The sequence below is a fragment of the Toxorhynchites rutilus genome, chromosome 2 (assembly GCF_029784135.1).
Source record: "Toxorhynchites rutilus septentrionalis strain SRP chromosome 2, ASM2978413v1, whole genome shotgun sequence".
NCBI lineage: Eukaryota > Metazoa > Arthropoda > Insecta > Diptera > Culicidae > Toxorhynchites > Toxorhynchites rutilus.
The window spans coordinates 192,507,246-192,533,791 of NC_073745.1; the positions used below are offsets into that span (position 1 = coordinate 192,507,246).

Below are 26,546 nucleotides of genomic sequence, written 5' to 3' on the forward strand. Positions count from 1 at the left end.
TTTCCGGCATTTGAGTTAGCAGATCTTTCATCGTCAGTACGAATCGAACGACTAGCCCAAACAGTCTTGATTATATAACACTATGAATTTGGTTCCAATTGTGTATACTCAAAAACTGATAAGATTTCACTTACCTCCAAGCGCATCAGCGTCACGCTGTTTGTTGTTCAATTTACTGTGAGAAGACGGCAACGGTTTGAGCACTGATATCGGAACCAGACCCTCTTGACTATCTGTCGAGTTGATTGGCAAACGCACCAGACAGAAATCGGGCGCTCCAGCGCAGTTCATATCCACGATCTCCACCTGGGCACCTTTGGAGACTGTCAGCTCCAAGGTGCCTTGCGTCGCGACGTAGTCCGCTATCACCCATGTCACTTCCGTTAAGCCGCCCTAAAGGGGAAGAAATTAATTGAGAGAGTTGCATAAGATGCTTTGCCGATGATCAGATTAGAATGTAAAACAAACTAAAATGTACTACGCGTAGCGCAGCTCCTGGATTGCATGATGAAAATAATAGAGCAAAATCTTGATGCGACCCTCTTTAATTTTTTTGAAACACAATTTTGGGTAATATCACAATTTTCACTATCATATGACCAATTTGGATTACAACTGATTTTTAGGAAAGACGAATACATAATTATTATTCTTTTTTTTAAATCATGTTTCAAAATCCAGACGACCGATTAAAATATGATGTACGGCAAAGTTGTTGGATCAAAGTTGTTGCAACCATCATCAGCGATGGAGATCAAACCACGGTGGAACAAAGATCGATTCATCCATACAACTGCTCTGCTCTGCAAAAAACATCGGGCTGCTGTTCTATAAATAACCCAACAATGATCAATATTAACTGTCTCCACTGTCCGGTCTGCTGAACAATGAAAGAACAGAAAGAATACCCTTACGTCTTAATGGCTATTACTGTGTAATTTACCATAATCTAATGGAACAGAAAACCTAACGCCTAAATGGCTACTACTACAGTGTAATTTACAATTTATAGAAACATAAACATATGTACATGTACACGATTAAAGCCCGGTTCTGTTACAGCTAAAATGCTAATGAGCCTAATAAATAAATAAATAGGTTAAAAAAAGTTGTTAGATCATTATTGAAATATTCAAGGAAGATAACATTTGAATACACCGTAAAAAATCTTACTCAGAAATTGAATTTTTTTTCTATTTTCAAAGTCTATTTTTTATTAGGAAACTCTTGTAATTCATTTCTGACACACAATTTTGACATATAGTGATACGGGTCCGACACCGCTAAATTTTGAAAAAATCAAATCTTCATTTCAAAGAGTCCGACACAATTCCACTATACGTCAAAATACGTTGAATTAAAAGGGTTTCCTAATAAAAATATATTTAGAAATATCGAAGGGAGGATCGTTTGAGATATAAAAATGTTTATCATTAAATTCAATTTTTGAGTAAGCTTTTAACGGGTGTAGGAGTCTCGATGAAATCTCGGTGGAAGTCTCGGTTTTCATACCGCCAAGTAGAAACGGTTTGTGAATGGTTAAATCGCATGGACTCATTGTAGTTTTTATGCGTTGTCAAAGATCGATAATGGTGTGGGAGAAACGAGTGTAAAATTGAATCGATTGTTTGAGAAACCTCATAAACGCCACTTTTATCGAAATTTCCTTTTTTTTTGTTTCCGAATCCTCGAGGGTACCTAAATCAACTATCAAAATTTCAGAAAAAGTTAGTTCTACTTCCTAAAAACACGAATCTTGTGTTTGAGAAACCCCATAACGTCCCAGCCCATGTTTGTATAGGAGACGTAAACGACAAAATGAACAAAATCGACTTTTTCGCTGTTTCGCATTCTATACATCGTAATACGTTTGCTCTACATGCAAACACACATTTTTTGTTCGAAAACATTTGAGTAATTTTGAAAAAACATTTCTGAAAAATCACTGTTTGTTCGCATAACAGACGTAGTTCCATACAGCTTTCATACATCGTTCGAAAATCAACAATTGTCAGTATTATGTGCTATAAGCTAAATCTACATTTGAATCACATTCTTTGTAGAGTCCAAATATGTCTGTCACGACAGTGTCTTATCACTTAGTGTTTCTTAATAGTTGAATATAAGAAACCATTGAAACGCTGCCCATATAATTACTATTTTCTGTACACTGTACTGCGATGAACACAGAGAAGCAATTGTGTTTTTTAATGTTAAAATTACCTAAATTTCTGCATTTGAATCTTCAAGTAGATAATGAAACAATTAGATCAGTAGTAAAATTAAAATAGTATTGGTTCTTAGTATTATAACTCCTTGGATTCGACATCGAATTGTTCCACATACTCAGCATTTACTCATACCGTTGGTTTAAGTCACTCCACCATCTTTATGCGATTCATCGTGATATCGGTAAATCATGTAGCATAAATCACCAACATTGCAGATTGCCTTTACAAATCCAATTAATTGAAAAAACACGAATCTACTGTTCTTATCATATTCCAGAGTATTCAGGGAAAAAGTACTATCATAGATTCGCAACAAATCCAGAGCACCTTTTCCAGCCATTTCACTAAATTTCTTCCAAACCCTTTTGATTTTATCCGATAACAACTGAAACTACCGACGGAGACGTTTCGAATATAATCGGACTTGTAAATACTAACTTTACAAACAGAGCAACCTGGTGATTACGTCTAGCTATGCGGACAAATGTTCGTTGAAACGATTGATTGTCCGCATAAATAGACGCAAGCGTTTTCCAAAAGGGAAAAATATCCGCAAAATCACCTAGGCCCTCTTTTTTTCCGATAATATTGTTCAACTGGACAGATCACTGCATCGGAAATTTGCATGGTTATGCTTGTAGGCCAAAAAACAACAAGAATGCGTTTTCCCAACACTAATGGTGTTGTCGATTACGTCTCCTATGCAATCATGGGCAGATAAGTCTATGTTTCTAATTATCACCACGGGCAATGCTGCGATAGATATTCAATTTCTTTCATTGTTTACATCCGAGCCGTAAGAAGCATGCACTACTCAAATCAATCGGAATGTCTTCTGATTCGGATTGGGTACCAGGCATGACCACGGAATGTAAGCGTGGTGTTCGGCGTACAGCAGAATACAAAGCGGAAGTCCTAAAAAGGGCAAGAGTCAATGGGACGGTATACAAAAATAGAAAGGGAAAGGATGTTCCAGAAGTAGTAGCGGATTGCACCTGCAGATAGGTTTGCTTGGTTGAAAATACAAGCGAACAAGACTGATACTTGCAAAACTTGAACGATATCAAACGTCATCAAATCCATCTCGGATGGATTAGGTAAACCATTCACCCATCGTTATGGGTAAAATGTTCCGACATTACTCAAACGATTTGAGAGACAAATCATCTCCCGGAAACCCCAAACTGGGAACTGTAATTGACCTTGTTGGACAACACATGCCGTCGTTTCCCGTAAAAGTATCCCACTATACCACCATCGAGAAAACTACGAGAAAACTACGAGAAAACAACTATTTCGTTGGATAGCAGTGGCCGGAAAACTCCAAAGGATGAAAAATTCACTTCAAGTTTTCGCAGTTCAATCAGTTTTTCACTCGGAAGACGTCAAGGACATGGTGGTGGAAAAAATCACATACGTGACGCCAACAGCAGTGCTTTTAGGCTTCTGAAATCGAAACCAGGTCAATTGAGTCTCCCTGCCAATCCTGCATAACCAGATGAAAATGTTCCGATCAACATAAAGAAAATCGAGGACATCAGGAAGTTAAAAGCATGTATTCCGAAAGTAGATTATATAACACAGAAACTCGGGATGAACTTGGCCAATAATCCAATTCAAGTATCAAGGTCATTATTGATATCAATTATCCAATATAGGGCGGACTCGATTATATACAGTCTCGGATTTATTTTCACTGTATATAATCGAATCCTGTATATAATCGAGTGAAAATTTTTTTTTATTCTTCCCCTTAAAGTCAGAAAACACCTTTCCCACATGAAAATTTCTCAGGAGGTGATAATCAATTATATTTGATGAAAAAAAATCCTTCTACGCATATTTTTGAATTTCAACAGTTATAGAACATTTTTTCTGTTTCGGACTCTGTTGCCTCAAACTGGCTCCACATTAAAAAGTACGCTACGGAAGATGATTCTGTTGGTTTCATTTGAAAGATTAGGGGCCTAATTCTCGAATACACTTCACGGTGGAAACGAAAAAAAGGCATGCCATTGAACTACGTTGTACGAGTTAGTGAAGTGTCGAAGATAATAATGGGTTTTTAGGCAGAATGAGCACTTTTCAAATAAAAAATCATTAATGAAAATTAACTTCTTCGTATCAAACTGGTATTCAATTAGAGATGGGCGAGCGCTCACGAGCCGCTCATTTGAGCCGGTACGTCAGAAAGAGCGTACGATCCACGGTTCTTTAAAAATGAGCCGCGGCTCTCAAATGAACGGCTCTTATATATACGGCTCTTGAATGAACCACGGTTCAAAAAAGACCCACGGTTCTTTTATAAGCCGTGGCTCTTTTTTAACCGCGGTTCATTTGAGAACCACGGTTCAAAAAAGAACTGCGGTTCATAAAAGAACCGTGTTTCTTTTAAGAGCCGGCTTATTGATAAAGAACCGTGAATCGTACGCTAGTTCTGACGAACAGAGGCTTGCGGCAGTGCGGAAGAAATATTCTTTTCAAAGAAGTATTTTTTCTCAAAACCCCCTTCAATATGGGTATCTAATGAAAGGACTTGACTAATAGGACAGAGTTATTTATGCAACATGGAAATCCAAGATGGCGGTCGTTACAAAATGGCAGACAACTAATTTCGTCAAAACCCCATCAATATGGATATCAAATGAAAGGGCTTGACTAATAGATCATAGTTATCTATGAAAAATGTAAATCCAAAATGGCCGCCACCCCAAAATGGGGAAATATGTATTTTTTTTCGAAACTCCCTCAATATGGGTATCTAACGAAAGGACTTGACTACTAGAACACATTTATTTATGTAAAATGTAAATCCAAGATGGCGGCCGTTATAAAATGACAGACTACTAATTTTGTTAAAACCCCATCAATACGGGTATCAAATGAAAGGACTTGACTAGTAGAACACAGTTATTCATGAAAAATGTAAATCCAAAAAGGCGTTCGTTACGAAATGGCAGACTACATTTCTACTGAAAACCCCATCATATGGGTATCTGATGAACGGGCTTGACTAGTAAATCACAGTTATTTATGATAAATCCAACTCGCATATGGGTATCGAATGAAATGATTTGACCAATATAATATAGTTAATCATGAAAACATTTCATTCGAAATATTTTAAAAACGTTTGCGTTGCGGGGAGAAAACTGTGTCGTTATCGAAAACTGCTATATTCTTCCGACTGATAATTCGACATGATCAACATTATATGGATCAAGTGAAATCAGTTCTAGTGATTATAAAAAAGCTCTGTATGAATTGATTTCGGAGCTGGTGAGGCGATCTACAAGTCTTGAGTCAGACGAATTAGAAGCCTAACAAATACTGCTAGATCCTCGCTTCTAGCAGCAAGGTTTTGGGGATAACAGAAAGTACAACTATGCACACCAGTCGTTGATAAGGATGCTAAAAATGACATCCATAGAATACACACCTACGGAACTACCACAAATCGTTGGTGATGAAGCGCTGTCATCTGTACGGGAGCAGTTTGATGCATTGGTTGACAATCTTCGATCCTCACATGACCCAAAAGCTGCTGCAACATCTATTGTAGATAAACATTTAGCAGAACCACATTTGCTGAGACTAAGCGGCCCTTCGTTTTGGTGGAATGAAAGGAAATCTATCTCTCCCCGGCTCTATCTTTCCTTTTTGAAAATATTGTGTATTCCGGCGACTTCAGTACCATGTGAGAGAGTTTTTCCGAAAGCAAGACAAGTTTGCAGTGAAAGATCTAGTAGACTTTCATCAGATAACATTGAAAAGATAATGTTTATAAATAAAAAAATAAAGAAGATGTGATGGAAATATATCTGAGAAAACCTTCAGTAAAGTAATATTTTCACTTTTCTCTGCACTGATTATTGTTTTAAACCTTATTTTTTACGTCTTCCATTCCTTACATATCCGAATAAACCATTTCTTGAAAAGAGCCGTCGAGCCGCTCAAATGAGCCGGCTCTTTCCATTGAGGGCACGGCTCACTGAAATGAACCGTTTTGCCCATCTCTATATTCAATGTGAGTGGAAAATTTTTTCTTCATGTGATAGAATAATCTCATACAAAAATTTTATCTGAAGATAATTTGATATTATAATGATTAGTTTAGTGGGAAACTAAACTCGTATCCAGATGTCGACACCGTACCGTTGTCATCGCGGATACGTTTCATTCCGTTTCCACCGTGAAGTGTATTCGTAGTGTATTTGAGAATCAGGCCCGAGAACATTTTGTACACGATATAGTAGTGGAACATTTAAATTGGTATATTTAAATAGCATATAGGAAGTGAAAACTTAAAAGTTAGTAATTTTTAATTTGTTATTATTGATTTTATCTTAAAAATTCACATTAAACTTGATTATTTCTATCAATTAAATTATAGCTCTCTTACCGTTCTACAATTTGTTCTCTGACACCCAACTTTTATCTATCTTAATTTCGCTGCAATATCGATATAAACAATTCCTGGTGAAAATTAAAGCAAGATCTTCAAAAATCACGATTTTTAACACATTGTACAGGGGGGGTCTCCGTAGCCACATTGGTTGCGCGTTCGCTTAGTAAGCGATCGATCGTGAGTTCAAAACTCAGGGCCCTCATTGACCATCTTTGTGTTGTTACAGAATAACTACGTCCACGCAACAATCATCAGCGATGGAGATCGATCCACGGTCGAAATAGGATCGATTCATCCATACAACTGCTCTGCTCTGCAAGACACATCGGGCTGCTGTTCTATAAATAACTCAACAATGATCAATCAACTGTCTAAGCTGTCCGGTCTAAGTGGATAATGGAAGAACAGAACGAAAACTCTTACACCTATATGGCAACTGTGTAAATGTGTACCATATGCAATGGTATAGAAGGGAATACTCTAATGCCGAAAACATGGCAACTGTGTAATGTGCTAATTATAGATATGATAAACATGTGACATGTACACGATTGAAATTCGGCTCTGTTACAGCTAAAATGCTAATGAGCCTAAAATAAACAAAAGGGATGAAAAAAACACATTGTACATAAAATAGACGCTAAAAATTCAATCTAACGTTGAAAGGTTATATTTTTGCTTGAAATAAGCCATATTTGAAATGTACAAAAAATATTTTTTTCTATCTGTATATAATCGAGTCCAAAATTATATATAATCGAATCATATATAATTGAGTCTGTTTATTATAAAGTCCAACCTGTAAATCCATTTGAAGCTAAAATTTATTTCATTTCATTAATATACAATATTCACATGTGTCACATCCCTTCGTTTTTTTCAGCAGCAAAAAAAATCAAGTATTGATTGACTGTAAAATCTGGCAATAAGGTTTGCATTAAAAAAAATAGACAAATTGCTGATTTTTCATGGGTTCAACTTCACACGCACTGACGAAACTACCCATGCAGCATCATTCATAGTAACCCATGAATCAACAGAAAAAAATTGACAGTTGTATCAGTGATGGCAAAAACAGTGAAGCTACTCCGTTCAGAAATGTGCGTGTTCAAAGAACGATACCCCGCCGCGTCGGAAACGGACCGGCATCTACAACATCTTGGCACTATTGGACAACAATCAGATCATCGAATGCAAATCCGGTTCCGGACGGCCAGCGACCCTGAGCAACAAGAAGCTCCAAAGGATGCTGAAAAGGAAGATCGAGGGAAAATTGGCTACATCGCTACGTGCGCTTGGCCGGGAGGTCGGTGCAACCGGCCAAACAGTGGAAAAGTACCTTGCGAACAGGAACATACATGTCAGAAAGCGGATGTCCCGTCCACTGGTCTCGGAGCTGCAAGCAATGACGCAGCGGCAGCGGCTGAATAAGATAGCAAGTCGATTTTATCGGCGAATCGCGACGTGGCGGTGGTGATGGACGACGAGACCTATCTCACCCTGGATGACAACGGCAGGGCACCTCGTATTTCACTTCCCCCACGAGGAAGTGAGCTCCGAAGTGAAGTTTATTTCACACACCAAGTTCCCCAAGTGCTGCTGTAGCTAACAGACTGGCCGTGAACGGGGAAATTTATAGTACGAAGTGCCTGCAGGAAGTTGCGTCGTTCAACAAGAAATACCATAAGGGCGAAGACGCGTTGTTCTGGCCGGATCTGGCGTTGACCCACTACTCGAAGCGATCGTTAGAGGAGATGGAGCGCGTGAATATCGATCTTGTACTCAAGTCGGCGAACCCGCTCAATGTCACCCAGCTGCGTCCCATCGATAATTTCTGGGCAAACCTGAAGCGTAAGATCTACTCCAACAATTTTGTCGCGAAAACTGCGAAAGAATTGATCAATAAAACAAAAAAAGAACTCAAAAACATGCCTACACGCATGTTTTCGTCCGCCATGGCAAATGTTCCGGTTAACTACCGGAAGGCCGCTGGCAAAAGCGTAGATTTTTTTGCAAGTAAGCTTATATAGGGTTTTCCAACTTTAAATTCCGAATGTAAATTGAAATAAAACACACTTAGAATTCGAATTTCGATGAAACTTTTATTTCAAATTAATGTTTGGTTTATGCCATTATGTGTGAAATACAACATCATTCAAATGTCCACCTAGGGCTTCCTCGCACACCTTGATCCGGAACAGGTAATTTTCGATGACTTTTCGGCACATATAGGGCGGTATCTCGGTCATAACATCACGAATGTTGTCTTTCAAATGTTCAAGAGTTTGCGGAGAGTTGACATAGACCAGGTCTATCGCATAACCCCACAAAAAAAAGTCTAGCGGGTTCAAACCGCATAATCTGGACGGTCAATTGGCATCACCAAAACGCGAAATTATGCGTCCCTCAAATTTCGTTCGCAATATGGCCATGTTCGGTCGTATTGTGTGGCACGTGGCGCCGTCCTGCTGAAACCACATGTCATCCGTATCCATATCTTCAAATTATGGTAGAAAAAAATCGGTTAACATGCGGCCATAGCGCTCACAATTCACAGTTACCGTCTCGCCGTCCTCATTTTCAAAGAAATACGGCCCGATGACTCCACCAGACCATAATGCGCACCAAACAGTGACTTTTGGCGGATGCAATGGCCTCTCAACAATCACGTGTGGATTTTCTGAGCACCATATACGGAAATTTTGGGTGTTCACATAGCCACCGAGCTTGAAATGTGCCTCATCGCTGAAGAAAATTTGATGCGAAAATTCAGCATTTTGCTGCTGTTATTCGTTCACCCAATCGATGTATGCACGACGCATTCCATGGTCACCACGCTCTAATTTTTGTACCAGTTGGACTTTATATGGATGTAGGTGCAAGTCCAAATGCAAAATTCGCCACAATGATGTGTTTGACAAGCCCAATTGCTGAGCACGCCGTGGAATCGAAACATTCGGGTCATCCTCCACACTGGCAGCAACAGCAGTAATATTTTCGGCCGAACGCACATTACGATGATGCACAGGTTGCACAATATCCGCTACGGATCCAGTTTGTTCGAATTTACGCACTACATTAGCGATTGTGTGCTCTGTAGGCCGTCCATGACGACCAAAATCCGTCCGTAATGCTCAAAAAACATTTGCCGGTTTTTCATCATTTTTATAGTATAATTTAACAGAATTAACACGTTGTGCGATGCTAAAACGATCCATATTGTAAAATGGCAGACATTCAACTAACGATATGACGCTTTGGTTGACAGCTATGTCAAACAGTTGTCAGCGCAGGGATGTATACTTTCGGAAGCCTGTTGTATAATTAACTTTCATGGGAAATTTATTAAACTCAATTATCTGTCTTAGTTTTTTTTTATCACCATCCAAAAAAGTCAATTTTTATAATACAAACGTAAGCGCAGGTGGTAGGCTCGTCGGTTTTCCGAGCCGAAGGTTGAGGGGTTCGAATCCCGCCACTGTCTAAAGTATTTTTTGTGTTGGAAGTTTGTTCGACAATCCTTGAGCAATGAGCATATGGTTGTGCTTACCACACAATGCATGATTGGATACTGAAAAGGTATAGTTAGCCCTAAATAAAAAAGTGGAAGTGCCACCTTCCACTTCACCTCCATCCTTTAAAAAAAATGAATTGAATCAGGGTCTCTCAAACAAACGAATCAATTGTCTGTTGCCGCAGTGTGTTTAGAAAAAGAAAAATGTTCGCGTGCATTCTAAAGTAATGTTCAATGTGATATAAAAATCGAATAACGTATTTTAAAAATGGACTCATTCCGGATGGAGATGAAAAAAAAACTACAAAAGATAATTCAATGGCCCAAATTTTCCTTGAATGCTACATTTATTAAGCCTTCGCGATAAGACCACGAGATCTTTCATGGCCTTGTAGATCCTCCATTTGAGGTTCGACCAGAAATTTTCTATCGGTCGCAGCTGGGGGAATTTGAGGGGGTTGGTGGACTTTTGTTCAACGTCTATCTTCAGCCGCTCTTTCTGGGAGATTGCCTACTACTCAGACTCGGCCGGTCTAGACTGACGCTTCTGCATAAAAATGTCCGTTTTAGCCATGTACTTGATCACAGTTTGGCCGGTTGGCGGTTTGGCGGAACGATGAGGCTACCTTACTCTCGGTCTTCCTCTTCAGCTTCTGCTGCACTTTACGGTTGCGCAGTAATGTCGGTCGATCAGAACCGGGAGTTCGGGTTCGATTCCCGATCTGGCCGGGGCGTTTTTTGTCAAAGAAATTTCTTCCGACCTGCACTGAGGTCACGTATATTCTAGATTCAAGGCATGTTATTCGGCATAGAAAAATCTCCAACTAAGTACCGTAATCCCGGGGGCGAATTGATCACGATTTTTAAAAACATGTAAATGCTTTCGAAATTTTCTGTTTAATTTATATCCAATTATTCTAAAAACCAGTATTGGTGCAAAGGTGCAAAGGTGTTATGAAATGTTTTGTTGAAAAAATACTACAAATGTTAGTTTGGAAATATTTTAACAGATTTTAAAACATAGCTTAGGGGTGAAATTGATCAATGTATTTTTTCATTGTTTTCAATGTATTGCCGTTGATAAGGATATTCGTGGTTATGCTGGAACGATGGCCTTAGCGTATGAGCTCTGCTTAGAAAATGAATTATGTTTTCGGGAAGCAACTGCTAAATTTATTTGATTTAAATGGCGACAGGATCACAAGGGGAGGGACTTACTTTTCAATGTTTCACTTGTATTCAAGTTATATTCCCCTGTTACTTTGGTTGCTCCTTTTGGTCGGAACCATTTGATGAGCACAAATTGGAGCAATGAAAACGTGGCACATAGTGCGTTTGGATAATGCTTGACATTTCACAATTATATAATTTTGTTTATATCTAGAAAAATAAAATGTTATTTATTGTAATAGATGCGTAGAAATATTTTCTATTAATTGATGCAAACATTGCATACATGTTCAGTGCTTAGATTTTCATTTTACCCCCATATAGTCCTGTTGGACGTAGTCCTGCATCAAAAACCCTGAAATTTATTGAGTGTAAAAACATAATTATCCCCTGCTCCAATTTCCCTGGGGTATTCCTGTAATATTCCAGGAGCGATCAACGAGTTAAATGATATGTTTCATGAAACCGCACAAAATTTTGTGATTGCATTAGTGCTACAATTTCTGTTGAAAATATAACGTGTATACTCGTGCTGACTGTCGGCAATACCGAATGTGCTAAACTGGAACCCTATCTCTAATTAAAATGATTGAACTAATGCATAGGAAAAAAATAAGCGGTCCGATAAGTACTTGGCCTCATCGCCCGATGGTATCAGTATCGCAAGAGAGATTACTTATCGTGTAGTACATTCTCGTAAACGGCTACTGTCAAAATTTTAGCCGAAGCGGACTCGTAGTTTTGTTTTGACCGTGTGTGGAAGCAGGCATGTCCGCACTACGAACTGCTGCCCCATCCACCGTATTCTCCAGATTTGGCCCTGTGCAATTTTTTTGTTTCCAAACTTGAAAAAGTCACTCGCCGAGCAGAAATTTGAGTCGAATGAGGCGGTCATCGCCGCCACGGAGGTCTACTTTGCAGACCTCGAGAAAACGTATTTATCAGATGGAATAAAGAAGTTGGAGCATCGCTGGGTCAAGTGTATCGAGCTAAAAGGAGACTATGTTGAGAAATAAATCGCCACTTTTCCAAAATTTTTGTTTTTATTTTGTAGCCTAAGTACTTATCGGACTGCCCTCGTATATATATAACGATCAATAATTACTTTTGAGGAAACCCGCGTCCGACTTCAATTCGTACCGCCCAATAGTAATGCTGTCTTGTATACGGAAATTGTTGGAGAAAATTATCTTGTTTCGCCTTGATCGATGGGTTGAAACGAATGGCCTACTCTCACATACACAATATGGGTTCCGCAGGGGCAAGGGAACGAATGATTGTCTTGCGTTGCTTTCTTCAGAAATTCAAATGGCTTACGCCGAAAAAAAAAACAAATGGCTTCAGTATTCGTGAACATAAAGGGGGCCTTTGATTCTGTTTCAATAGAGGTTTTGTCAGACAAATTACACTCTCGGGGTCTGCCGCCTCTATTGAATAATATGTTATATAACTTGCTTTGTGAGAAACATTTGAACTTTTCTCACGGAGATTCGGCAGTAAGTCGGGTCTCTTACATGGGACTCCCCCAGGGCTCATGTTTAAGCCCCCTTTTGTACAACTTCTACGTAAGCGACATTGACAATTGCCTTACACAAAATTGCAGCCTAAGACAACTTGCAGATGATGGAGTGGTGTCTGTCGTAGGATCAAACGAATCCGACCTGCAAGAATCCTTACAAGATACTTTGAACAATTTTTCAACCTGGGCCATTGGGCTAGGGATCGAATTCTCCACGGAGAAAACAGAGATGGTGGTTTTTTCTAGGAAGCATAAACCAGCAAAACTAAAGCTTCAACTTTTGGGTAAACCGATCACTCATGCTATGTCATTCAAGTATCTTGGGGTCTGGTTCGACTCTAAATGTACTTGGGGGGCCTATATTAGGTATCTGAGTAAAAAATGTCAACAAAGAATAAACTTTCTCCGTACAATTACCGGCACCTGGTGGGGAGCCCATCCCGAAGATCTTATAATGTTGTATCGAACAACTATTCTCTCAGTGATGGAGTATGGCAGTTTCTGTTTTCAATCAGCTGCCAAAACACACCTCATTAAACTCGAGTGAATTCAGTATCTTTGTCTCCGTATTGCTCTGGGATGTATGCCCTCAACGCATACCATGAGTCTCGAGTTTTTGGCAGGCCTACTCCCACTAAAAGATCGCTTCAATTTATTATCTCTTCGGTTCCTCATCCGGTGTAAGGTTATGAACCCATTGGTGATCGGAAATTTTGAGCAGCTGATCGAGCTAAACTTTCATTCTGGATGAATGAGCTCATATCATGAATTCGTCTCCATGCAGGTTAATCCTTCTTCGTATATTCCCAACCGTGTTTGTTTTCCTGACTACATCAATTCCTCTGTGCATTTTGATCTGTCCATGAAGCAGGATATCCATGGAACATCAGATTATCTTCGATCGAGGATCGTTCCAACGATCTTCGATGCAAAGTATGGGGATATCAATTGTGATAATATGTACTTTACTGATGGGTCCTCTATGAATGAGTCCACAGGATTTGGAGTGTTCAACGAATTTTTTAGCACCTCACACAGTCTTCAGAATCCTTGCTCAGTGTATATTGCTGAATTGGCAGCGATACACTGGGCGCTGGACAGCGTCGCCTCACAACCTGTTGAACACTATTACATTGTAACGGATAGTCTTAGCTCTGTCGAAGCTATCCGTTCAGTGAGGCCGGAAACTCGCCGTACTTCCTTGAGAGAATACGAGAAATTTTGAGTGCTTTATCCAGACGCTGTTATGTCATTACCTTTGTCTGGGTCCCTTCACATTGCTCAATTCTGGGTAATGAGAGGGCTGACTCATTAGCAAAGGTAGGTGCAATTGAAGGCGATATTTATCAGCGTCAAATCGCCTTCAATGAATTTTATTCTTTAGTCCGCAAAAATACCATAGTTAACTGGCAACGCAAATGGAACGAAGATGAATTGGGCCGGTGGCTCCACTCTATTATCCCTAAGGTTAGCCTCAAACCATGGTTCAAAAGTCTGGACTTGAGTCGGGACTTTATTCGCACCTTCTCCCGACTCATGTCCAATCACTGTTCGTTAGATGCACTACTCTTTCGTATTAATCTTGCCGACAACAATCTTTGTGTTTGTGGCCAAGGTTACCACGACATCGAGCACGTTGTTTGGTCGTGCGAGCTGTATCTTGTCGCCAGATCGAATTTAGTAGTCACCCTTCGGGCCCGAGGAAAGCAGCCCATGATGCCGGTGAGAGACGTGTTGGCTCGGTTAGACCTTGATTACATGTCCCAAATATATGTATTCCTTAAAGCTATCGATCTTCGTGTGTGATTGTCCTTATACCCATAGTTTTTCCTTTTCCTTTTCCTTTGTGAAAGATCGGATCCCTTTTTAAGAATAAGATGAAATGTAAATACATATTAGATATAAGATAGGTTTAAGAATTGAGTGTGATGAGTGTGATGAGTGTGATTGAGAGTGTGATCATTGTCAACATATCCTCATATCCCCTCCTTTTCCTGAAGAAAATATGTCCCCCTTCTAAACTCGAGTTGACCGCGAGTAATCGGTTTCCTATATTATTAACATTAGAATTAAGGAAAAATGTATATATACTAGTAACAATACAGTAAGGAGTTCGGCTCCTTTAAACCTATGTAACTGAGCCTGTAAAAATAAACGATTTAAATAAAAAAAAAAAATAATTACTTTTCTGAAAAACCGGAACGACCCTGGCGAGTCAATCGTGTGCTGCCGAGCAAGTGTAGCATGGGTAACACTACTTTGTCGAAACCAAGGCAGCGAGATCTTTCTCCCTCCTTTTTTGGACGATCCGGAACCACTGCCAATGCTATTGCTGTTATTACTGTTCCCACCGGTAAAGTTTGTAAGGAAAGATAAGGGGCCTCCACTGCTAGCTCCGCTACCGCCACTGCCGACATGCCCTTCACTTGCATTCAATACATCATCACCATTCTCATCTAAATTGACGGACTTCAACATGCTGTTACTGCGGTTTCGGCAATCATTTATATTCGTGGATCAACAACGCTTTATTCACTGGGGCACTGGGAACAATTTTCACTTTGTGTTTTCCCCTTACTCCTCTGTTGAATCAACACATTCGATTCAATTCACTACTACGGGGAGGCATATTCATTTCCGGCGTGTGTTTTTCTTTTCACATGATAAAAGCAGCTCCTAATACATTCTCAACTACGGAGTTTAAACATAAAATACACTAAAGTAGCAGCGCCAGTAGGATCGATCACAATGTATCATATATCATGGTAGAAAATTATTTTCGATACGGATTTCAGAAAATAACAACCATGCTCTCCTTTGGTAGCTAATTCACCTTCGGCCAAAAAATAATCACTCCGTGCGTCTATTTGTCCAAACAACAGCGATGTTTGTGCTGATATTATCGTTACTCATTGCAACGCGATAAGCAACGCCACTTCGGTAGGTTATTCCCCGTGAATTGTGGTGAAACATTGAATTATTTGAAAAATCAGATCCAAACGAAATAAAATGATTCGATTCAAACATTCAGTTACATGTTATGTAATGAATGACTCCATTGTCTAATTGATAGATGGAAGTTTGTGATTATTCAGATCAGATTTAAACAGGCATGACAAGGATAACATAGAAATAATATTGATTTAAAATTTGTTCATAAAAATATGGTTATCATCCAGTTACAATCCAGTGTGTATCGAGGTTATGGACGAGTTACAGTAATCGTTTAAAAATATCTATAATCAATACATAATCGATACATAAAGTATTCAAACATCAAAGGACAAACTAAAGCTCTCTAGCGCACAGTCAATCAAAATACACCTCGACCTGTGATGGTTCGTTGTATATTTTCTCATCACGTCACTTATCTATCACAACGGCTGTTGGTATTTCAGTGAAACAAAGACCATAGGATTCCCGGCACAGGTTGTTGTGACAGAATGTTATACGAAGCACTTCCTCCAATAACGCGGTCCAATGTTCGATATGTTTGGTTTTGGCTTGGTCTGGATCGATGATTGTATTCGGTCAGTTTCTTTTTCACACATTCCCCAACATTTATCACACGCATGGAAAAAAAAATCCTGGGATATCCCGGCGAAAGAGCAAATCACTCAAAGCATTGAAAATATCACTATTCTACACTAAAGAACATCTCCCAGTGAAAACAATCCTCTCTTGTTTATTTTACATTTATTATAAATGACGACAAAGTGTTACAGCAATAACAGAAATGAAATTTCGTTCCACGCTCCACACCCAAACAAGATATTTCCCTCTTGTTATCTTGCCACTTGACATATGACAAATTTGTGCTCTTATACCATTTATCACAAACACACACACGACGCACAAAAATTTTCACGGCCGCTTTCCCGTGTTTTCTTCAGAGATACAAACAAAGTGAAATCAGTTATCCTCAAGGAAGAAAATGTCGCTGATTCGTAGCGAATAAAACTTGAACATGGAACGCGAAAACTTCTTCACCTTGCCTTTTGGTACAGATATATCAACATACACAGTGGACAAAGATTTTCATTTTTCCTATCAACCAAAACTCGCCTGCACAAAGATTTTCATTTTCATTTTTCCTATCAACCAAAACTCGCCTGCACAAAGGTCTTCTAACATGCACGGTGTAAAATCAGAAGAAAGCCCGGAAAAAATACACATTTTATTTCACAATTGCAAAAGGGCACTGCTGACTATAATAGGAGAACCGAATCACACTCCAATCGATCGATCAATCATTCATCTGTTATTGGATATCATTTTGGCGGCTGTGACCGATCGGATAACTTTCTGTGGCAATACTGATTTATGAGCCTTCGTGTCGCGAAACTGCGAAAAAACCAAATGCTGCGAACTAATATTATTCGCATAGGTCATCTGTGGTTCGCAGTCAGAGAAAAAGCGGAAATTCTCTGCCGTGAGCGACGCGAAGGAGCCGCTCAATGAGAGTCCGAAGAGGCCTGCTGCACGCGTGTGTGGGTGTATGGGCGAAGCTTTGAAGAACGCAAATGTTTTTATCTGGTCTCCCAAACGCTCGTGCCAAACAAATTTCGCTCGTCCTTCCCATCCAAACGCGGCAGAGAGAAGCTCTAGTTCACACGATCTCTTTCATCTTCCGAAATCTAATATCTTATCTCTGGTTCTAGAATGCATGTTGAAATAATGAAAGATTTTTTTGGAAATACAAAAATGAACCGGAGGTTCACAGAAATGACGGTTAATGCTTTCTTTTGATGATTTATCATTCACCCCAAAAAAAGAAGATTCCGATTTTAAATATGCTCTTTCTAATCTGTGATCAGAGGTGCCAAATTTACAGATTTACATTTCATTTTTGTTTATCACTAGTTTTTGTAGTGCACCTCATAGGCTACAAACATATTTTTGCATCAAGACTGATATTTAAAAAAAAAAACACACACAAAATACAGTAGAACCTCGATTATCCATGAGCGGATGATTCGCGGTTCGGGTTGTACCCGAAAGCAAGTTCCATAGTAATTTTAAAGGCATTTCCGAAATTTGTCAGTGGATGGTAGACTCTTTTGTTTTAGTAATGATTTTACATTATTTGACCGCTAGTGTGCACGATTTTACGTATGGGTACATTGGGCAATATCTTAGTTTTCATGTTGAAGTAACTTTTTTCCGTGTTTGCATCACACCTTAACCCTTTTATTGCGTTATCCGCCATTTTCGTAAACTGCGGTGACCTTGCCACTCAATTTCGTGGGTAATCAAGGTTCTACCGTAGATCGTTAAACGTTTTCCACACGGTCCGTTTCTCTTCAAACCCTTAGCCATAGACAAAGCTTTTCCCGTCAACGTTTGGTGATTTTTCAGATGAAGTATTTTACTTTATATTTTGACCAAGCCAAGACTTCTAGAAAATATTTTTTATTCCAAAATCTTTATCGACCGAAGTTCATGAAGACAATGCCATGACACAGATGAAAGCTTGACGTACGATTGTGATGATTGTCTAATGGAGCCGTTTGTTATATGGACCGAATATCCTTCAAATGAGTTGTGAGAATTGAACAGGTAGAAAAAAATTGAATGCTAAGTACAATATACATATGTAAATACAATTGTGGTAAGATAAAAAGTAGTTATGGAATACCAGCGATCTCACTGAACCACTCCACCATCTACATCCTCCTTATTTTTGTCACCCTGAACTGATGTCCAATAAATTTGATATAACGTGTCATAATTCGTGTTGCATTCAACATTCATGGGAACTATTTACCTATTTACCTTCGCTTTCGTTCGCAAAACATGCTGTTACAGACCCAGCTTAGATAACAGGGCTAAAAATAAATTAAAACAATCAAATATCAAATTTATAGCGCAACGCGCACTTGGAAAACAAAATAATGCCAGCAGGAGAAAACCACGTGTTTCGTTTCCTTTTCTTCAATTGTTCTATATAGCATCCAAGATAAGCGGGCCAGAGATAGCGCATTAGGGGCTGTACATATACCACGTAGACAACTTTAGGGGGGAAGGGGTTACGAAAATGTCCACGCTTGTCCACGGTGGGACGGGGGGGGGGGAAAGGGGGGATGGATAATATCCACTTGGACAAGTTAACCTTTTTTTGAAGTAAAACATTCATGTTTATACCCAAAATTGAATGAGTTCTGCTTTGTTTTGTAAAGATTTTTTAAACTTTACACCCACCCTTAGTACTCAAACATCCTTATTTTTCATATGGCTGAAACGCAGATGAACTCATTCCAATTCTTAATAGAGGACCATGAATTCCATCAGGATGAAGACACCCAAAGATACAAAGAATGTTGGATTTTTTGTAGTATTAAAAATCACGACTTAAGTTCGAATTTCAATTCAGCTTTCACTCTTGATGACAAAACTGCTTTGTTTTTATTTTTCGAGAAGGAACCCCCACGTCTGGAATGTCCATACTGCAACTGATGACATTCAAATCGAGACACTTACCAAGATTAATCCTCGATACGCGCCACATTATTCGCTATAGCTGTCTAAAATCACCGTTCTTCAGCATGGGTAAACCACCTGGTAAACATGGGTACGAAAAACGCTACAACATATGGACTACATATTAACCCATATTCCAGAACCCGATCGAATTTGACATACCCCAATCCGAACGAAATCATATTTCACATTCTGCCATCCAAGGTTGCAACATTCGCGAAACCCGATAGGATTTGACTCGATCAAATTCACGAATGCAAAATTGTGCTCATTTCAAATCCAACATTGCAACATTTTTTACAATTGGAACAGTGCGATTAGATCAACATCGTTTTTTATTTATATCACTTCTGTATTGTTTCGACGATTTTTTTTATATGTACCAATAACTGTTCTCAAACAAAGTGCTTGATTTCATTGTTTTATTTGTTGATACTCAAATAACCAACCAGCTTTAATGAAAATATTCGAGAGTAGATTCACAAGCGATATTTTTATATGAATATGGAGATAATGGATAATGGAATTTGGAAGACAATAATGAGCTTCCCGGACAATGTTGAAAAAATTACGAGAATTTAAAAAAAATCGTTATAATTAATAAGACTATTATTTTTATCAATAAAAACATGTAATAGAAAATAGAAAAAACATGAAATGAAATTTAAGCGGAAAATATACAATTTTCTTGACTTTTTTTTCCATAAACTGGGGGAATGTCCACGTGGACAATAGGGGGAGGGGTATAAAAAATGTCCACGCCTGTCCACGGTGGGGGAGGGGGATGTCGAAAATCATGTTTTTTCTGTCCACGTGGTATGTGGACCCTTAGATGAAAGAATAGAAGTAACAGTTCGGCTGAACAGTTTATAAGGTAACACAGTAAAACTATTTTTTTTTAAATTCAATTTTATTATTCAACATAATTGCCTTCGAGGATGATTATCCGAGCCGCTGGGGGCCAGATCTGGAGAATACGGTGGATGCGGAAGCAATTCGAAGCCCAATTCATGCAATTTTGCCATCGCTTCCATTGATTTGTGATTTTTTCAATTTTTTCACAATAACAAAAGTTGCTTCACTCTCAATGCTGTAACTCACGAACCAACCGATCGATTGCTGTCAAATTTTGACACATATCCATTGAAAGGTGGTGCTTTGTGATAGTCAGGTAAATTTTTGCAAAAGGCGCCATTTAGACGTCAACCTTATGAACTTTTCAGCCGAACTGTTAAATATTTATTGTCGGCAATTAGCTAGTTGTTTCCCACTTTAACCTTTTTCGTGAAAAGCATGTTTTGATAAGACACAAGGCGTGAGCGCTGTATGGGCTACTCGAGAGGAGATTAAAATTGTTTTGTTTAGGTCTCGCCTTTTATCGTCTATGGAATGAGCGCGAAGGACAGAGAATGAATAGGGCAAAAAACCAAAAATGTTTATTTAGGATCCCACGCGGGTGGCCTAGTTGAGAATAAGAACGAGAAATATAGATAAGGATTCCTTTGTTGACAATCTGCAAATAGTTAGGTAATGAAATCTTCCCAAATTGAGCCCCTTCAGCGATAGCGAAGGATGGAAACCATGGGATGAATTTTATGTAGCAAATAGGCAGACAGATTCTTTTAATTTTAATCTAGAGTAAGAGTTCGTGTATATATAGTCCAGATTTTTACTCAATAAGTTAGTTCAAATCCTCAGTTCAATTTAGTTAGACATACCAGAAGGTTCATGATAACAAGGAAAGAACAGTTCAATTTCGGAACAAACCAGGACGTATTTATTCCTCAAAATCAAATTAACCAATAGGATCAAGTCAGCCGAGTCCAACCAGTCGAACCCAACCAGCCGAGTCCAACATCCGCATCGCCAGAACTCCTAACTGAGAAGAAGTTCGAAAACACTGGTAAGAATAACAGAGCAAATCCTAAACCGAAAAGCAGACCACTTGCTTCACTCAGATGGACCTTTTTTTCTATATTCTAGTGACTTTCAACACTTTTGGCTGGTTCGACACTTTTACCTTCCATTTTGGAAGAATGTCGGGAATGAGAATTGAACTCGTGACCTTTAGCGTGAGAGGTATGGGTGTTACCACTACGCCAGATCGCCTCCACAGGACGGACCATTCTGGAGCCGTCAGATTCTGAAGGGTTAGTGATTGCCCTAGTCGGGATTTGCTGAAGTCTAGGGGCTTAGCCCAAAAGAGAACCCTTAAGACAAGACTCCGAAAAGTAACAAAAATCCAGGAAAATAAGTTCCCTGGTTAACACACACTTCTCTCATTCGTTAAATTGTTCACTTGTTTTATTAGATTTATAAAAAAATGATTCATCATTGGCTCCAGTTGAGGCTACAGTACACGAACCACATTAGTCAGAATATCCACAACCCAGATCAACTGCTAATACGCGATCTGATCTTCCATTTCGATGAAGCTACACACAGTTTCGGTACACAGATCCTTTGTAACGGTGGTTACAACCAACGGAACCTCAGCATGGCATGTATCGACTATAGGATGACTTATGACTCCATACCTCACTTGTTTCTCGTCTGGGTGTTGGAGCTCAAAAAATTGATCGCGCTTTCGGGAGGTTCCTACAGATTCCGACAGCTTACCAGATTCTGACAGCTCACCGAGATTTACTTTGACATCAAGACGGCGCAGAGAGACATATTCTTGAGTCAAATTAACTGTGTCTTGACTTGAAGACTTCGCGCGACCAACAGTTTCGCGATTCCACTGCTGACCTTCAGTTTTGGAGTATTCAAATGAAGGAAAAACTTACCCATCCTCAATCGGCACTTGAGAGAGTAACATTACCACGCAGAGAAGAGGGACTTGGAATCGCCGACATTTTTGCACAATGTGTTGCCCAAATCCGACAACTGCGCGAGTGCTTTGTAGAACGTGCCAATTAACTCGGAGAAAACATAGAGCACATTATGATAGACTGCCCCACTTTGGCCAACGCAGTCTACACCGAGCGCCACAACAACGTGACCCGCATTGTCAATCGACAGCTGGCGCTCCAATATGGTCTACTGGAAGACAACGTACCAACTACCGGCAGCTACCTACACCTGTCCTGGAAGGCCTTTTCAAGTTGTACTGGGATCGCACTGTTCTGCCCGACCTCTCGATCCACCACAACCGTCCAGAAATGATGATTTACGACAAGAGCGATCGACAAGTCACCATCATCGATGTCGCTATTCCACTGAACCAAAACCTGGAGCAGACCCTCGATCGCAAGATTTGCATATACTGACCATCGACCGTGGAACTCAAGAAACTGTGGGGGCTCGTAGGAGCTGGAATTGCCCCGAAGACGCTTCTGCAAGTGCTTAAGGTGTTGAGCATGAAGAAGGAATTGGAAAAAATCTTTAGGTCATCCTTAGCGCCTGCTTTATTGTCCAACAATTTCTTGGTCAGAACTAAACAACACGAGCATTCAGATACCTATATTCCGCAGAGCCTAGTCTCCATTTGGCACCAAGAAATCCGGGAGCTGGTTAAATGTTCTGGCTAGGTTCGCCTAGTCTAGAAGGGTTCATAGCTCTAGCAAAAAAAAAAAACAGATTCATTACAGATATCGAAAACCACCATTTATGGCCATATTGTGGAGCTAGGTGTAGTGAATTCCTACGCTGCACAGTTAGACCGAAAACATTTTGAAGATTGTCGTTACGGATGATGAAAATGAATGATTTAGTACAATGTTAAGCGAAAAAAGGTTGGGAAGAGAGAAATGAACAATCAATCATCAATTAATCAAAAGCCGGTCTTCATTTAGAATGATTTGGGAGCCAGTTGGGGAGAGTGTACCAACTACATGTACGTCGAAAAAGGCACCAACCTACCAAATTGTCCCCAGTTGCGACCAATCGAACGTTACCGGACCAATTCTTTCATGATTTTACAAACAATTCGACTTTTTATTGAAGATATTCGATAAAAGAATATCTGGCACTTCTGAAAGTGGTACCATGATAGGACAACTTCCGAATGTAGTCGTGAGAAGCATTGTCGTGTAGTTAATCGCATTTGTATTTGATAATCAGAATTATATTTTATGGCAAACGATAAAAATATCACATTCGCGTCATGCAGATAAGCTGTATCATACAGAATGTGTATTACAGCAGCGTGGAACAGCTTAAGCAAAAAAAAACCTCACCACAGCGCAACTGATTTGAGCATCGCATTTAAAAAGGAAGAGAAACCCGTGGAGAGCGAATTGATTGGAAAACAAATGCTGAAAATCCTGAGCGAATGAGCTGAGAAAGTGTGTGGGAGAGAGTGAAAGTTTTATTTACTATTCATAGGCAAACATATTTTATGTTGACCGTGTACGTTGTCGCGAGTATAGGATAAGTTAACCCCAGCCCATCATGCTTTCTTATCAGCGAGTTGAACGACTCTCCAGAGAACGTGAGAGAATGTTGCGAATTGGAAGCTTACTCTCGATGAGCACAACCGGCGTGGAAGGCATCCAAAATTGACGATAACACTGGATGTTTATGAGGGCCAAATATTAGGATTTATTTGTCATCCCGCCAGTCTCTTGTGTCAATACAAACAATCTAAGGGTGGGTTTAGACTAATGATATATTCATGTGAAGAAATATGATGAGATTTATAGAAATCGCATCAACTGTTTACACTAGCATGAACTTCTATAAAGAATATATTCATATTTTCGGTGAATTTATTCACCTGAAGTAGAACTGCATCCAACTTTAGTGATTTCTCACCAGTGAGAAATTCACAAGCGTTTACATATGCTGAATTTATTCAAGTTATATATACCTCGAATAAGTGTATCATATTATTTCTCACCCGTTTACACCTATATTCACGTAAATAAATCCATCTATAGCTATAGATCTCCCTAATGTAAACCCGCCATAAGAATTATTCTACTTCTACTTTTTTTTAATGCAACATATTTAAATGTTTTATTCGCATCATAGTTACAAATTTTTGTTCTATTAATTTGTGTTACTGAGATGACAACGAGACAACGAGACAATCCCCGGTAGGTGAGGAAATATTTTTCTAAAAATTTCGGTCCATTTGGTTGGAAGATGAGGTAGCTCGTCTGATTTCAAATGTGTTTTTGGAAGATTAAAAAAATGTCTTCACCTCTGAGCAAGAGAATAGTAGAAATTGTAACTGAAACAATGTTGTTGAAGATCGTAGGGGAAGGTCGTCCTGAGCCGACCCCTAAAATTGCAACGAGTATTAAACACCTAAAATATTACCTTCAAAATATGCCCCTTCTGAAGCAATACCCTTTCTCCAAGTCATCGAAACACTTTTTAAAGCTGCATTCAAGAATTACCTTCAGTTCACGCAGCGAATTCGTTTTTATGAATGCTGTCGAAACGGATCCGCCGCACGGTAATTTGAGTTTGGAAAATAGGAAAAAGTCACAACCATGTTTCGTCGCCAGTAATTATGCGTTGGATGAACATGGGATCAGTATTTGATCGAAGAAAATTGAGCTCTTATGACACTAGTCGTGCTGCGGCTTTTCTCATGGCCAAAACATCAACCAAAATATGACGAACGGTCTTCGTGAGGGATATTTAATTCACGGGCTAGCTCTCTCAAACTTAAGGGGTTAGTACACTATAAACGTCATAAAAAGTATGTGATTTTTGCGATTTTTTTCTAATAGAAAATAAATTACTATGATTAATCTGATATCACAGTTTTATTAGGTACTAGCTGACCCGGCAAACTTCGTCCCGCCCGAAATTTATTTTTCGTTATCACATCCCCGTTTTCTTACTGAGCGCACGTTCATGGGTCCAATCGCAGAACTGTTCATTGACTGATCTTCTAATCTACACTTCAAAATTATTTTTTACTACAAAATTTCAGTACTTCTACCAAAACTCGACATTATACGACATATAATAGATTATTTTCAGACACAATTCACAATTGTCATCCACTTGCAAATAACATGTTCTTCCGTTGCATGAAATCAATGTTTGATACAGAAAATATGATAAAATGAAGACAGCCTTAAATCGAACAATTCATTTCTCGAGTTTTGCTCTTATTAACACATTCAGCGATCCATTTTTATTTATAAAGCTTGTCAACGCTTGTCAATATGTAATTGTAGAACACATGCGAATTGAATTTTTCGAATTTTCCTATTTTCCTTTAGTTTCCCGAAAGTTTTCAATTGTCATGTTTGGTTGAAATATGTGCATTATTTTTAAGGGGCCCCTCTCCAGAGGAGGAAGGAATGTGATTCCACCATAGAAACATTTCTCGTACCCGAAAACCCTCATATCTTAAATTTGGCTCCATTTGCTTGATCAGTTCTCGAGTTATGCAGAAATTTGTGTTTCATTTCTATGGCAGTCCCCCTTAGAAAGGTGGGAGGAGTGTTGAACCACCTTAGACATGCTTCTCTGTCCCCTAAAATCTCCACATACCAAATTTGGTTCCGTTTGCTTGATTAGTTCTTGAATTGTGCAGAAATGTATGCTTCATTTGTAATTGTAAATTCCGCTACATGTGAAAAAAAACAACACATACGAAATGAAAATTAGAACAAAAGTGGGTCGAAATGCCTGGAAATATATATTTTTTGTACCGCTGAAAACTCTGTAAAAATTCTGAAAAAAATCACGTATACCTAAAACAGACGTAGGAAGAAATTTGAATACAAACTAGAGTAGTACTGAATATCTAAAAAACTGAACTGAATATACTGAATATATAAGAAAAAAAAAACTAAAATAAAAATAAAAATTAATTTTAATTTTTTTTAGTATTTGATTTTTTTGATGAAAAAATTGTTTGAAAATATTGATTGATACACCTTAGTAAGATGTACTTTCAGTATTTTTTTCATATTTTTGTCTCGAATGGTGTGAAAAAAACCAAAAGGTGCATATTTCACCATAGATATAAGGACTCAAATATATGGTACTACTGCCAAAAAAAAATTAGAGAAGTACTGAATCTCAAAATCCCAAATTTTTTTCAAAATTTCAAATTTTTTTTAGTACTTAAATTTTCTGCATAACTCAAGAACAACGAAATCGAATTTGGCATTTGCATAACTCGAGATCTAATCAAGCAAACGGAGTCTAATTTGCCATGTGGAGGTTTTAAAAAGCACGCTACGTTTCTATGATGTTTGGGCACTCCTTCCCTATCTCACATAATAAGATAACATGATTCGAGCACTT

At 38.9% G+C, this 26,546-nt stretch overlaps 1 protein-coding gene across 5 annotated transcripts in view; it reads right to left on the reverse strand.

Annotated features, from left to right (window-relative positions):
* LOC129771361 (triple functional domain protein) overlaps positions 1 to 26,546 on the reverse strand; it is a 143,784-nt gene that overhangs the window by 53,630 nt on the left and 63,608 nt on the right. For all 5 annotated transcript variants that reach the window (XM_055774919.1, XM_055774920.1, XM_055774923.1 and 2 more), the window contains exon 8: positions 135 to 393. In XM_055774919.1, coding sequence (XP_055630894.1) covers positions 135 to 393 — 259 coding nt within the window. The remainder of the gene's footprint in view (positions 1 to 134; positions 394 to 26,546) is intronic.